The 14,379-nt window shown below is 39.7% G+C and overlaps 1 protein-coding gene across 1 annotated transcript in view; it reads left to right on the plus strand.

Moving 5' to 3' along the window:
* Positions 1 to 4,528: 4,528 nt before the first annotated feature.
* nt5dc2 (5'-nucleotidase domain containing 2) overlaps positions 4,529 to 14,379 on the plus strand; it is a 12,506-nt gene continuing 2,655 nt past the window's right edge. The window contains exons 1-13 of the mRNA XM_046055336.1: positions 4,529 to 5,016; positions 9,399 to 9,583; positions 9,676 to 9,750; positions 9,851 to 9,906; positions 10,105 to 10,198; positions 11,057 to 11,185; positions 11,649 to 11,709; positions 11,814 to 11,916; positions 12,018 to 12,119; positions 12,274 to 12,355; positions 12,555 to 12,641; positions 13,648 to 13,788; positions 14,178 to 14,242. Coding sequence (XP_045911292.1) covers positions 4,641 to 5,016; positions 9,399 to 9,583; positions 9,676 to 9,750; positions 9,851 to 9,906; positions 10,105 to 10,198; positions 11,057 to 11,185; positions 11,649 to 11,709; positions 11,814 to 11,916; positions 12,018 to 12,119; positions 12,274 to 12,355; positions 12,555 to 12,641; positions 13,648 to 13,788; positions 14,178 to 14,242 — 1,556 coding nt within the window. The 5' untranslated portion in view covers positions 4,529 to 4,640. The remainder of the gene's footprint in view (positions 5,017 to 9,398; positions 9,584 to 9,675; positions 9,751 to 9,850; positions 9,907 to 10,104; positions 10,199 to 11,056; positions 11,186 to 11,648; positions 11,710 to 11,813; positions 11,917 to 12,017; positions 12,120 to 12,273; positions 12,356 to 12,554; positions 12,642 to 13,647; positions 13,789 to 14,177; positions 14,243 to 14,379) is intronic.

Consider the following 14,379-nt stretch of genomic DNA (forward strand, 5'->3'; position numbering starts at 1 on the left):
GTTAGAACAAAAGTGTTGCTACGGTGTGGTATTTGTCCCGCCCCTCCTCTACTGTGATTCGATGGCTGGGTAAAAAGTGACAGTGACGAGCGCAGTGTTTTCCCCAAAGTTGAACATTTTTCCAATCTGGGCGACCGGAAAAAAATGCTCAGCGCTCAGCGCCTCGTCAGGCTCCTGGCGTTTTTACCAGCTTGGCAAAATGCGGCGCTCCCATTGCAATGAATTGAAAAAAGACGCTGGCTTCAGGAAAAAACGCTTTGGTGGACACGGGCCCTGAGATTCAGGATATGAAACTAGTATCAGAGTGATAAACATGATCTAGAGATCCAATATTTCTCTTGTTGACAAAATGGCTTGCTGACACGTGGTCTGATAGCTACCCAAATCAAAACCCCACAAAAGCAGTTAATCTGGCATATTACACAGAGTGAGATACGGTTTTATGTGTCAGGGTTTTTAAATCTGATTTAGTTGGTTTGAAATATTTTTTACAACACTTGACTATCTCAAAGACGACCTTTGTGAGGTTGCAGGAACTCAAGCTCACCACACTAGAGCTGGTGCTGTTGCTTGAGGTTGTACTAACACCAGCAAAAGTTCCTTTAGTTTCTGTGGTACCAGGAATTGGAATTAGTTACCTTTATACATTAAAATAATAAGTAACCAGCACAAATCTTTAAAAGAACGTGTGTGATTTAATGTCCTCTTTCACACAGTGGTAGAAAGTAATTAAGCACATTTATTCAAGTACTGTACTTAAGTTCATTTTACTTGGATGTAAGACTCTTCCTCAACTGGTTTATTTAGATGCTAGACCCAAGAGAGACAACAGGACACGAAGACGACAAGGCAGAAGACCAGACGAGAGGAAGGTCAATCAAAATGTCCAATATGCCCTGTACACCAGTAGCAAAACCAGGATGAACAAGTGATGAACATCTCCGTCATTCCACTTTCAACCAGCCATGTCTCTGGTCTTTCTGAAGGTCATACAATTTGCCCCCACAAAAACAGCCAGTAAGTTTCAAACAAAGGTAGACTTATTCAAGTTTCACCGCAACCTCCGGCTTAAAGTTTGGGATCATACTAACCCCAGTCAAGCAGCTGCTCCTATGCTCAGCAGGACACAGCAAGACCACCATTTAAACCATCATTCCGCCACAAATCATCATTTTAAAGAGCTGATAAAGGGGGATCAGTAGTGTGGGAAGGAGACCAGTACATCACAGAAGCCATACGACAGCTGGATTACCATGAGTAGGCTACAAGGAGCCTTTATCGTCTGACGCAATAGAACAAATTAAGACTAAAATACAGAAATGCTCTTACAGGTAAAGAATGAAAGAGTGGATTTCACAAAAAGAACATTTTCTATGATAGAGCCCTCTTTTTACATGCTTCCCAAAATATACAAGAACTTAGAGAAACCGCCAGGAAGACCAGTAATCAGTTGAAACGAGTCCGTTAGAACAAGCATCTAAATGTATTGATTTTTACATCAAGCCATTCGTGTTAGATCTGCCATCTTTTATTCAAGATAGTAAACAGCACTATGTACCAACATTGATCATTAAGGAGTGTTTTTAAAAGACAACAGATAGAAAAGAAGAGAGACAGGAAGATCAGATGCCCCCTGTTGCTTTCATCTTGCAACTTGCAGAATCAGAATGGACTTTGAATGTTGAATCTTAACAATGTCTATTTGTTTCAGAATCAATTCTATAAACAGGAAAAGGATGCCGTGATAGGTTGTTTTGCCCCCTGTTCCTTTCAACTTGCAACTTGCAGAATCAGAATGGACTTTGAATGTTGAATCTTAACAATATCTATTTCTTTTAGAATCAATTCTGTAAACAGGAAAAGGATGCCGTGATGGGTTGTTTTGCACCTAATTAGTCTAATCTGTTTATGGGACTTTGGGAGGAAACACTTGTGTATTCCAGCCTAAATGTTTATTTGTGTAGATTAGATGTAGATTAAAAATTGTGGCAGGTATAAAGATGATACTATGGTCTGGGTCAGATTCAGAACTCTTAAACAACATTAATAGCAAATTGAAGCTTAGCCTATAACTTTTTAATCCATTTTCTGACCTACAGATCTTTAAATATGTCAGTGGTGTTTTATGTGCTTGGTTATATTTAGAAAACCAACTGACACAACACAGTTTCCATCCTCCTTGATTGATAGACAACATATCCATCGGTCAGTGAAACTTAAACAACTCACAATAAAGGAAAATGTCTCACTAGAGAACAATTCCTGGTCTATAAACAGAAGTGAGAACAGTGTTCAGATCAAGTTTACTTTGTGACACAATATAGCATGTAAGCAAATAGAATAAAGCAAATTATTGAAAGAAACTGGGACATATTAAAAAGTGACTATTGAAAAGTGAGAAGCTCTTCCAGATGCCTCCACCTTTAATGACAAACTTGTGAAAAGTCATCGCTGTCCTGTACAACATAAAACATAGTTAACCACCAGGTAACCACGACTGTGGGAATTGCAGTCATTGTAGTAACATGACTAATACCAACTATGTTATAATAACATAACATCACGTTGTAAGTATAACTTGAAGTAATTTCTAAATTGCAATACCTCATGTGGTTTACGGGCTTGAGTGTCGATGTGGCTGTTTTTATATTGGGAAGAACAAAGCATAATCTGAAGGCAAGACTGGTCAAACATATAGTATAAGAACTGACAACCCCCAATACCCCATGGCTCTACATTACAAAGAGGGTGACCACATTAGTTAAAGATATCAGGCACTGACCATGTAGAAAACTTACAAAAGGCTCTTGCAGAGATAAATGGTTTGGATAAAGCCTGTACATTGAAAGCTATGCAACACCCTGAAATTGACTTCTTTCTTTTTCTCTAACTGCCTAATCTAGCTTTTTTTTCTAGGCATTCTGCCTTTTACAAAAGGTCAGGTGTTGCCTTGCCTGCATGTACTGAAAACCTAAATATTAAGAGTTTTTAAGATATTTTATTCTCTATTTTTTTATTTGTTGATTGCCATTTTGCCCTTACATTGTGTGCCATATCCTCTGATGAACATGGTCTGTCATGTGGCTTCACCTGTCTACACTAATCCACAGCCATGCACTAATCATGTGGCTACTTACTTGTCCATACTGACCATGTGACTACATCCAAACATAAGGCGACCACCATTTTGTAGTGGAGGCCTTAATGGATGACACATGTAGGCATGTGTTTAACTGCTACTATGACTAAATAGCCTAAGATATTAAAGGTTTTCTAAATTACCAACCTCTTGAGTGCCTCAGATTTATCCAACAATTCTATGCATTTTACTTTACTTGAGTATTTACATTTTAAGCTTATTCTCACATCTACTCCACTACATGTAATGCATAGTGCAGTGCTGTTTAGACTATAAGACTTGCAGTCTTGTAATGGGAGTCTTCAATTCGTTGGGGGTGTTCACACTACAGCAGCTGGGGGTCAGGAGCTGACAACGACTGGTCCCCAAACCACGTTTTGTCAAGAAAACACGTGAAAAGTGACACGGGAAATGACGAGAAACCACACCGGAAACGAGTTGTTTATTATTATAATGATAAACATTATACAAAGAATATGGGTGAAAGAATGGATTAGCACAGGCGGGCAGCTAGAATTGTCTGTGAGAGAGTTGGAGTGGAGTGGAAAAAATGTTTTATAGTGGAAAAAGTAGATGCCTGCTCTGCCAGCTGCCTGCTCCCATTGGTTGGATGTCGAGTCGGCGACGGCTCCAGATATTTAGCATGGGACACGTCGGGGCCTTTGTCAGTCTATGGTCTGGCGACTTCCAGCGTGTAACCAGCCTGTCGCCCAGTGTCGGCTGGGATTGGCTCCAGCCCCCCGCGAACCTGCACGGATAAAGCGGTTGGAGATAATGGATAGATGGATGGATTTATAGCTGTCTTTGTTGAGTAGTTCACACATGAACATTGTCCTCCGCCAATCGATCGCTGATTTGCCCCTGATCACAGCCGCCCACACTTTTGGCGAATTACTCGATTACTTGCATATCGGGCTTAAAATCGTGTTGGCCAAGTGTTAACTAGGTATGCAAAGCCTGTTCTTTTTACTCCATTACATTTACATTACAGCTTTAGAGACTAACGTTAGTTAGGCTACTTTACAAAATTAGCTCCATCTTGACCGACTACAAACGTGATAGTATAGCACGCACAGGGGCAATTTCTCTTTTTACTTCTGTTACATTTTGCTAACATACTTTACTAACAAACTTTTCAATATTTCTAATGCATGCGTTTTACTTGTAATGGAGTATTTTTAAACTGCTACTTTATCTGAATACTCACTTTCACCACTGCTTATAATGTCATTTCAACTAAATAATGTGTGTTTAGACATTCTCCTTCAGTGTACAAAGGAAGGTCCTGATTGCATTTTGAAATTACATTTTGTCCGATGTGAATGGGTGGTTGTTTTGACCATAGAAACAGTCAGGACTATGGTTATGATTGGCTGCAGGGACTACCGATCCTCCCCTTCCAACCACAGGGGCGTGGCTATGTTGAAGGCGAAGGGATGTTTTCATCTACGAGCTTGCAGAGGCAGCAGTTTTTAGGCGTGTGCACATTCCAGCTGTAAACATGTCTCTTAAGACAGTGGGCACAGCATTAACCCGTGCACTGTGGACTACAGGAAACAGGACTCCCCCTCTTACGCGATCCCCCAAAGTAAACAGACTCTCTACCTCATGCAGGGTGTCTGGGGAAAGAAAGCAGGGCCACGAAAAGACAAAAGAACAAAGTTGCGTTTCAGACTCAGACAGGCCGAGTGGCGACGTGCCAACACCCAGCGAGCCTCCTCACAAATGCACGACGGGAGATAAGCGACTCAAGGAGCCCGTGGGAGCTCCCGGTGTTACTGGTGTGAGAAGACGGTTATACACGTCCAACGCAGCTCCAGTGGACCAGAGGTCCTTCCTGTGGGCTCGTTACAATGACATGAAACGGCTGGTTCACGGTAAGCAGAGGGTCCCCTCATTGTACCCCAAGTTCCCCCCTATTTAGCATCGTGGCTCTCTGTTCCCAGCACCAGCGACGTTTAGCCGATAGTGAGGACATTTTGTGTTAAACAGTTATCCTCTTTCAAAGTAACTTAGCCAAGCTCGGACAGATTGCACTAATGCGGCTGACTCCTCCATGCCAAACGCATTTTAGGATAACGTTTCAAGCACGTGCATGCTGTTTTTAAATCAAACGACAAGTTAAGAAGCTAACTTTGTTCTTCTACAGTCCCTCTATTTACAGCGCCCCTAATGTTAGCAGCATTAACATTGCCTTGTAGCTAATGGTGAAGAAATCTTAGTTTAGGGTAGGGCAGAGCAGCTTCCCGCAAAATCAAGCATGCAAAGTATTGGAATTTTATTTGAGACTTGATCAAAATGTATGACAGCATTGAGTTAAATTGAGTCAGTTTGTTTAGTTGGTACATACTATTGCAAAACCGTTTGCAATATTATGTACTAACGTTAGATGTTTACTTTTCAGACGTTGTTCTGTCCACATGGCCCAGCCCTACTTTCAACTGTGTTGTTAAAGGGGGGAAGGGGAGGAAGACTTGAAGATCACTTTTTGCCAGGTCAGAGCTTTGATGTCCCCCAAGAGGAAATTCTTGTTGCAGCAAGGCAGGCATCTTGAACGCAAACTTGAAAAATAAACCCAGTAAAAACACACTACACAGACCGTTACAGACATCAAGTGCCATACTATTTGTGCAGTTCAGATTAAAACAAATTTGTGTGATAAAAGCAACAAAAGCTACAAAACAAAGAATAAAGATAAGAAAAATTAAGTGATATGCTGTGCAGAGAACCAAGAGACAGTCTATAATGTAAACTGTAAGGATACATGCTGTAATAAGTATTAGAATTCAGTAACAAGCAGATAACAAGATAAGTAACAATATGTCTTAAGCCTTAAGTAAACTTGCTAATCAAAATGAACTTTCAATATCAAAAATACTCACTCATTCAGTATAATGCCCCCTACAGTATTATGATATATGATTATAATCACTGATGCATTAACATCAACAATAAAAAGGCATTTTATTGCTGCAACTTGTCGAGGTGAAACTAATTTGAGTGTTTCATTTTTAACGGTGCTTCATGATTTATAAACAGATCAGATGTTGTTTTGTGCACAATCTTAATCTGGGTTATAGCTGTCAGATAAGTGCGAAGTAAAACGCTCAGTTTTTTGCCTCTGAAATTTGGTGGAGTAGAAGTAGCATAAAATGGAAATACTCAAGTAAAGTACACGTACTTATACATAGTAGTTATAAGTGCAATACTTGCATACTTGTACTTAGTTACGGTCCACCACTAGATATGTAGCTTGTTTCTTTTTTAATGTGTAAAATTGACTCTGCCAAAGCAAAGCATGGATTCTCAACATAATGGATTTTAATTAAAGGTGGTCATGCCCTCTCTCATTGACCATTGCATAGACCTAATCTTTTGAAATGCGACTCAGTATAGAAAGAGAAGCACTTCCAGTAGTAGAGTGGTTGGAGGGAAACTGGCCTCAGGGTTGTTACATACATGTCTGCTGCCCAGCTGCAGCCCTCATTGAACTGTCCCAGGACAGAAGGCCATGGCCCACTTTTTTCTTTAGATCGTTAGTAACACGGGCCTCTGCACATATTCCAGTCAGGGTTTTAGAGACCCTCTCAGGAACAGATTGTTTGTTTAATCTGTGCCCATGTGTTTGCTGTGTGACTGTTGTACTTATCAAAATAGTTGCCAGCAAAACTGATAAAGTAGATGAAAAGAGCCTCTATTACAACAGGTAATGAATGTTATGCTCCCATTCAGCAATTAATTAAATTTTATATATTAAAAACACACACTATTTTGTAAGGACTATACAAAATGTTCTTTTTGGACTGACTTAGTTCAGTGTCAAGTCAGTTGACATTCTGGAAGTACACGTTACACAACCTCCGATGCGCTTGCCAACCTCACTAAATCGACACCAGCAGAGGAGCTACGTCTTTCCGTTCTGTTGTCATACAGCACGTTTCATAATAAATAAGATTTTCTTTTATTACATTATAGCATGAGTCAGACATTGTGAATGGCCAAATCAAAACTGTGCAAGGGTGAAACCATGACATAGACATTTGAGGTCCAAATGAGAGCCCTCCACAAGAATTAAAAAAAAGAAATGCATTGTCCACAATTCTGTGATATTTATATGTGGAAATATGCACATTGAGAACATATTTTTGACGATTACATTGAATTTGTATTTGAATTCACATTTAAATGAATAGTCTGATTTCTCCCAGATGGTGTCTGCCACTTCGTTTTGGTCAGTTGCTTACTGTTTACTGATCACATACATTGAATACTCTGCTTCTTTTTCTATATTTATTTGCCATAATATTATCATGCTATTTAGCTAGGTAAATAGTGTATAAGGAACAGTGTACATGCAGTCCTGTCCTACTGGGAACTGTGGCAGTTATTGTCCATCTATGCTGTCTTCAAAGCCACCAGACTCCTTTTGACAAAAACAATAATTTTACCTGGCAGACCACGGGAGTTGGTGGTTTACCTCTGCCTCAATTGGTTAGTTTGTCACACACATATTTTCCTTAAAGGTGTGTAAGATTTAGCGGCACCTAGTGGTGAGGGTTATGAATTGTAACCAACTTTCCAGTCTACAACTGCCCCCGACCCTTTCAAAGAGCATAGGACAGCTACGGTGGCGGACACAGCACAAAAGTCGTCTCCTCTGAGACAGCAGAGAGCAGCTAGTCAAGAAATGAGGTTTCTTTAGGTAGATAAATTAAGAAATAAAATTTATTTAATTTTTCAGTTAAACCATATATACATATTGTGACTTGGCCACTGACCGATAACATGGAAATGTAAGCCAAGAGTGTGAACAGTCCATTATTGGGAGTATTTCAGTCAGGCACTCAACAACGTGGTGCTCACTCCGCGAGCTTCACTGCAGCACAACTGCTGTCCATGAATACGTGAAGCAGCATGAACACATGAAGCGAAAGTATCCTGGCACACTTTGTCTAGACAGCAAAGTAATTTCTGCCCCGCTGCTGTCATGGTAACGTAACGTTACACCATGTGTCATCTAACGTTTGGCCGTTTTATATTTTCTGTTTATTTAACGGCCACGTATGAGCGAGAAAACAGTTGAATCTCATGTTACAAAGAATCTGTGAGTGTCTAGGCCTACAGTCTGGGTCGTTTTAGTTGTTTCCTTTGCCCCACACTGATGCAGAAATACATTTGATTATCATACTGCATTACTCAATATTGAAACAAATGTCAGAAACATTTAAAGTTTTAAGTAAAGTGGCCTATTAATGTCTGTTATTGTTATTATCACAACACAGCGGTGACGTCGAAATTGGATTCATTTTAAGATATGCTGATATTGTCATTATTCTTATGTGCTTCATCAGGATGTTTGAATAAAATATTGATTTATTGATATTTATTTTGGATGAATTGGTTGCTGGGGAAATGAAGAAGGGTCCGTTGGGTTGATGGATGAGGATCAAACACTGCAACACATGCCGTGATCTGAGAAACATTTGCTGCAGAATCCATTTGTTGAAGAGAGGAAAAAAAAAAGTGGTCCCAAGGTGGGATCAAACACTCAACCCTTGGATTACGATTCCTGCGCTTTACTAACTGAGCTAACCAAACAACATGTTGATTTAAGTGAATATTATTTCTTATATTCTCATCCAACATCTAATGGTTGAAAATATTGCTCCGATGCAAAATCTATTTGCCAACATCTACTTTCTTGTTCTTTGAATGTACGTATTCAACGTAGTGATGAGTGTCTACACCGCCTGAATTCTACCAGAACAAGAAGAACGTAGTGACAAATTGCACTCTGTACCGCTGTTTGTCTTTTTTGGGCTGCTGTAGAAACATGACGGTGCAACGTGTCGACGTCCATGGAAAGGGGGACCTGTGGTTATCCAGATTAAAATTCTGAAGTAATAAAAACATAATGGTTTATTATGTAAGGCCTTTATACACCACTGAAAACATAGTTATGGATCTTACATTGCATTTCTGTTGATAGATGCTCAGAAGTATTACACACTGGACCTTTAGCAAACAGAAATAAATAGAAAATAAATAGGACATAACAAGAGACAGATCCCATGGTTCATAAAAGGAGGACAGATTGGTATTTTTACAGCATTGGGGGTTATACGACCCCTCAGCCCACCCCCAAAGAATGCGTGGTTACACCCACAAAACTGTGACTTGTGTTTTGCTTCCTTATCTTGCTTAGTCATTGATGTCTTATCTGATCTGCATATGACTGAGTTTCCCCATCTGCTCTCAGAATTGATTCCACCAGGTGCGTGTAACCTCCTCAACTCCTCCACCATCTACGCTAACAATGAGGTCAACCTGGCTGAAGTGGACATTTACGGCTTTGACTATGACTACACGCTGGCTCTGTACTCAAATGCGCTCAACACAATGATCTACAATAAAGCAAGAGACTTCCTAATTGAACACTTTAAGGTGTGTTTTACAGTAGTTGCATTAATTATATTGGCATTACAACTGCTTTTAGATTCAGGGTGATTTATCCATTTTGTCCTCCTGCTTGACAGTATCCTGAAGGCATCCGCAAGTATGATTACATCCCCAACTTTGCTGCTCGGGGGCTTCACTATGACATCCAAAAGGTTAATTCTTTTAAATCGAAAATGTCACATGGCAGGAAGAGAAATGTTTACTTTTCCTGTTTGGATAATTACAACTGAAACTCTTCCACCCCGCCTGTAGGGTCTTCTGATGAAGATAGATGCCTTCCATTACATTCAGCCAGGAACAGTATATCGGTAAGAACGGTTGATGCTGTGTGTATGTTGCAATGTTGCAAATATTAGTAAAACTTTCAGGCCATACTGACATGCAATTTAATGATCATTTTTTATTTTCTTATCTACATCCCTGTTTCTGAAGACAAACTCATCTATATGTAACGTCTAATGTTCCATGTGTTTTTAAGCTCATTCATTTATGTTTGATGTTCCCAGGGGACTGATGCCAGTGCCAGACGAGGAGGTCCTTCAGCTCTATGGAGGGACTTACCATATCCCCCTGCAGCAGGACAGTGGCTTCTATGGAAAGGTGAGGAGGAGTAATTATAGTAGTAATACGAATACAATTGGATAATGTATATCAGATACTTCAGCTCAGCTGGCTTTGAATGTTTGTAATTATTTTAGCTGCAGAAAACAGCCTGAGATTTATTTATTACAGTTATTGCACTCAGCATTCCGATATGTTCTTCTCTGTGAAATATGTGTTTGGTTTGGCACAGATGGGAAAGCTCTTCTTATCTTTGTGGGCTCAACACATCTGTCATAATCTCATCCAGTCACTCTCAAATAGGGATGTACTTCAGGATTAAATCTGTTACTGTCCTCAGATATTTCAAGTGTCTGGCTTTGCGTGGCTTTACTATTACATAAAGCCCTGATGCTGAATTTTGTAATCGTATTTGTTCCATTGTCGTCATGAATCAGCTGGAAGGCTGTGTTCCAGTCCCTAAAAAGCTGACCACAAAAACTCTGTGACCTGACAAAATCATTTGTTTTTTGGTTGCAACGAATTAGAAGCTGCACTCAGTCAGTATTGAGTCTGACAGTCACAAATATTAATCTGACCTGTTGGCTAATTAGGAGCAATTTGGACTGTTGTTTTGATTCAGGTTCAAATAGTTTTCGGTCCGTCAGGTTTTTTAAGTGTCTTCCTGCAGCAGGAAGTACACCTCTCCGTCTTCTAATTGTCCTTGAAACAGTCTCCAAAATAGTTTTCAGGGTAGCCTCTTAATGGGTAGTACTTTTAGTGAAAATTGTTCCAAATGTGATTACAAAGTTGTACAAAAGACCAAAGAGGTACAATGATTTTTAAGTTTCACAAACATTTACTGCATCCCTCATGAAAAAGCAAAGATAAATTAAGCATTAAAATGTGTTTTCACAGGGACCAAAGGTAAAGCAATTCATGGACATCTTCTCCATTCCTGAGATGACTCTCTTGGCAGGGGCAAATGATTTTTTCATCACCAACGACATCGACTATGATCCAGTTCACCTCTTCAAGGATGTCTCGGTGAGAATGCCCCCCAGATTCTCACAGTATTAGATGTTACACCCAGTGTTTTTGGTTGTGGCCTCACCCTGGAGCTCATACGGAGAATCATACTGTCCTAGTGTATTTGACTCTTTCCACATGCTGTCATTCTTCAGCTGGAGGCTCAGGAATCTGCTGAGCTCAGTGGTAGTATGCAGTGCACTCTCATGGGTAGAACAAAACAGAATAACTTTTTCCTCGTGCTCCTGGGGTGTTAGGGTTTCCAGTTACTGGGCACTACAGCGTGTCTGCTATGTCACTATAATATCTGCTTTGATAAAAAAACATGCAAACTAAGCATTTTCATATAATAGACCATTTCTTTCTGAGTGACTGTAGTTCAGAGCTGTCTTTTAGCAGAAAATAACTCATGCTAGATCAAGTGAGTGAGACTACCAAGAAATTGTTGAATAACAGATCTGTTGCCTTATTTAATCCTCAGGAAGCAATTGGCATGGTTCACCTCAAAGGCTACATGTACAAATGGGTCATGGAAGATCTTGGTGAGAAGTCCTTTTCTTGTTTTTGTATCAAGTCAGCACATTGCTGCACCTAAAACAATATTACAGTTACACTTTGTGCTACTGAGCTGTCTTTCTCTTCATAGATAAGTTCATTCTCAGGGGAGAAGAGACTGATGCTGTTCTGCATCGATTGGTCAGTCATGGAAAGAAACTCTTCCTCATTACCAACAGTCCCTTCAGCTTTGTGTAAGTGTTCTCTGTCCGTGGCTCATCTCTTCATGAGTCCTCTCTGACTCATAATGACGGTGAACAGTTCTGTATGAATCTGTTTTTCTCCACGTGCGCAGGGATAAAGGAATGACGCACATGGTGGGAAAAAACTGGAGAGACTTCTTTGATGTTGTCATAGTGCAGGCAGACAAACCTCACTTCTTCACGGACTGTATCAAGTGAGTAAATATTTGGGGGAAATCTGTGAACAGAGCATCGATCATCTAATGCTCTGAAAACCTAGTACAGCTAAACAATCACATGGACTTGACTTCAGTTTCTTGTTTCTAAGAGAAATCTATGAACTGTCCTTAAACACTGTTACTCTTACAGACCTTTCAGACGGTTGGATGGTAATGGAGACCTTCAGTGGGAAAAGATAAAGAGTTTGGACAAAGGACAGATCTACAAACAGGTCTGTATTACTTTAGGCTACTGTCTGACCTCTCTGAAATGTTTCCTTATGTTTGAGTTGCTCCTGGTCCTCTTAGGCCCATTTCTCTCTCTATTTAATAGCTGAGTTTTACATGTTGTAAATGCTACACGTTTTTACTTGTGGCATTTTTTTTTTTGTCTTAACAAACTGTGGTTTGTGGTTTTCTTTTGTGTTTCAGGGAAACCTGTTTGACTTTCTCAGACTGACGGGCTGGCGAGGTTCAAAGGTTCTGTACTTTGGAGACCATCTTTATAGTGACTTGGCTGTAAGTGACACATACAAACACAGATGTAGAATCTCCACTGTCTCCATGTATTGCAATTCTGGAAATGGCAATGTGGCATTTGGTTGGAGCCAGAGACAGCCACACAGTGAACATGTCAAACACCAGATGGCAGTACAGACAACCTTATGTTGTTTAAAACAGTAAAATTAATGGAATGGGTTACTGTGTAAAGTAAATATGAAAACATTAAAAAAGACATATTGTTTAAGTACTATTTTGAAATACTTGCTAATTAAACACACAATCAGCAAGGAAGGCAAGGCAACTTTATTTGTATAGCAACTTCTAAACACAGTAACCTAAGCAGAAGATGTGCATTACAGCAGCACTTATTAACACAATAAAAAGCTAAATAAAAGCAAGTGAAATTTTAAACAAATAGATTGAATGAGATAAAACAACAAAATAAACAAAGTATGCATAATAGACTAGAAATACAGTTACACTGGAGTAAGAAGATGCCCCAAATTCAATAAAAGAAATAAAAGTGCAGTAGAGAAACCAATTCATCAATGGCACAAGGGAGCAGCAGTTTTAAATTAGATTTAAAATGGTTATAGTTGGGGCGCTAGCTGTTTCCATCTGTGTGCAGAAGAGTATCTGAATATATTTTGACTTGAGGCACTGCCACCTGAATGCTTCATAAACATATTTTGGCCCACTACAAGCCACTGATTCACTCATAAAATGAAGACATCCAGAATGGTGAATAAACCAAGTTCCTGCAGAGTTTATAGTTAAGCAAACATAAGTTAATATGTGGTCTGAGAGGGCTGGTTGGTTATTGTATACCTCAGAAACGAAAACATTTGCTGCGCCTAACATTTCCCCAGTAGTTTTGTACTGCTTCTGTCTTAAATAAAGATACTGCATGCAAACTTGAATGAGAATTTCCCATCTTCCCAAGGATCCTACAATTACGATACTACAATAAATCACTTTACAGGCTACAGTTTAACCAAAGCAATTTCACTTGTTGGGTTAGGACCTGATGTTGCGACATGGCTGGCGTACAGCAGCCATAGTACCTGAGCTGGAGCACGAAACCAAAATGGTGAGCACAGACCGGTTTGGTCTGACCCTCACTTGGCTGCAGGCTTTAACCGGCCTGATGGAGCGCCTACAGGTGAGAAGTTCATTCCTGGAATGCAGGAGCTTTTACCCTATTGTTTTTACAGCAAACCTCAGTCTGCACTGGTACTTGTTTCCAGCTATTTGTCATTGAGTTCTTAACTGGTATGATGACAGTTTGATGGCAAATAAAGTTCCAGTTACCTAGCTGTTTGGGTTCATGTAAGCTCTAGTTGTAATCGAGCAGTTTGGGACTGAATGAATGAAGCACAAAAATGCAATAAAAACAACTTTTCCACTCTGGTTCAGACCAAAGAAGACAAAATGTGTGTTCTCACCTTTGAATTGAGGATTAGATTATTCTTTGCTCATGTAAATTTTAGGCTTTATTTTAGAACAGTAGACTTTGATTTGTTCATAGTGGTGTCTTCTTCATTATCCTAGACACATCGGGACCCAGAGTCTAAACAAGTTTTTCAGGAATGGCAGAAGGAGAGGGAAGAACTCAGGTGAGTACCGTTATCTTAATCCTTCACTCAGTCTCCACCCAGTTAACACAATACATTCTGGTTCATTTTTTGAAGCACTGATATAAAGGTGCGTAAACTTTACTTGAGTATTTCATTTTTACAGTACTTTATACTTC

Source organism: Micropterus dolomieu, linkage group LG08 (genome assembly GCF_021292245.1).
Source record: "Micropterus dolomieu isolate WLL.071019.BEF.003 ecotype Adirondacks linkage group LG08, ASM2129224v1, whole genome shotgun sequence".
In the NCBI taxonomy this organism is placed as follows: Eukaryota; Metazoa; Chordata; class Actinopteri; order Centrarchiformes; family Centrarchidae; genus Micropterus; species Micropterus dolomieu.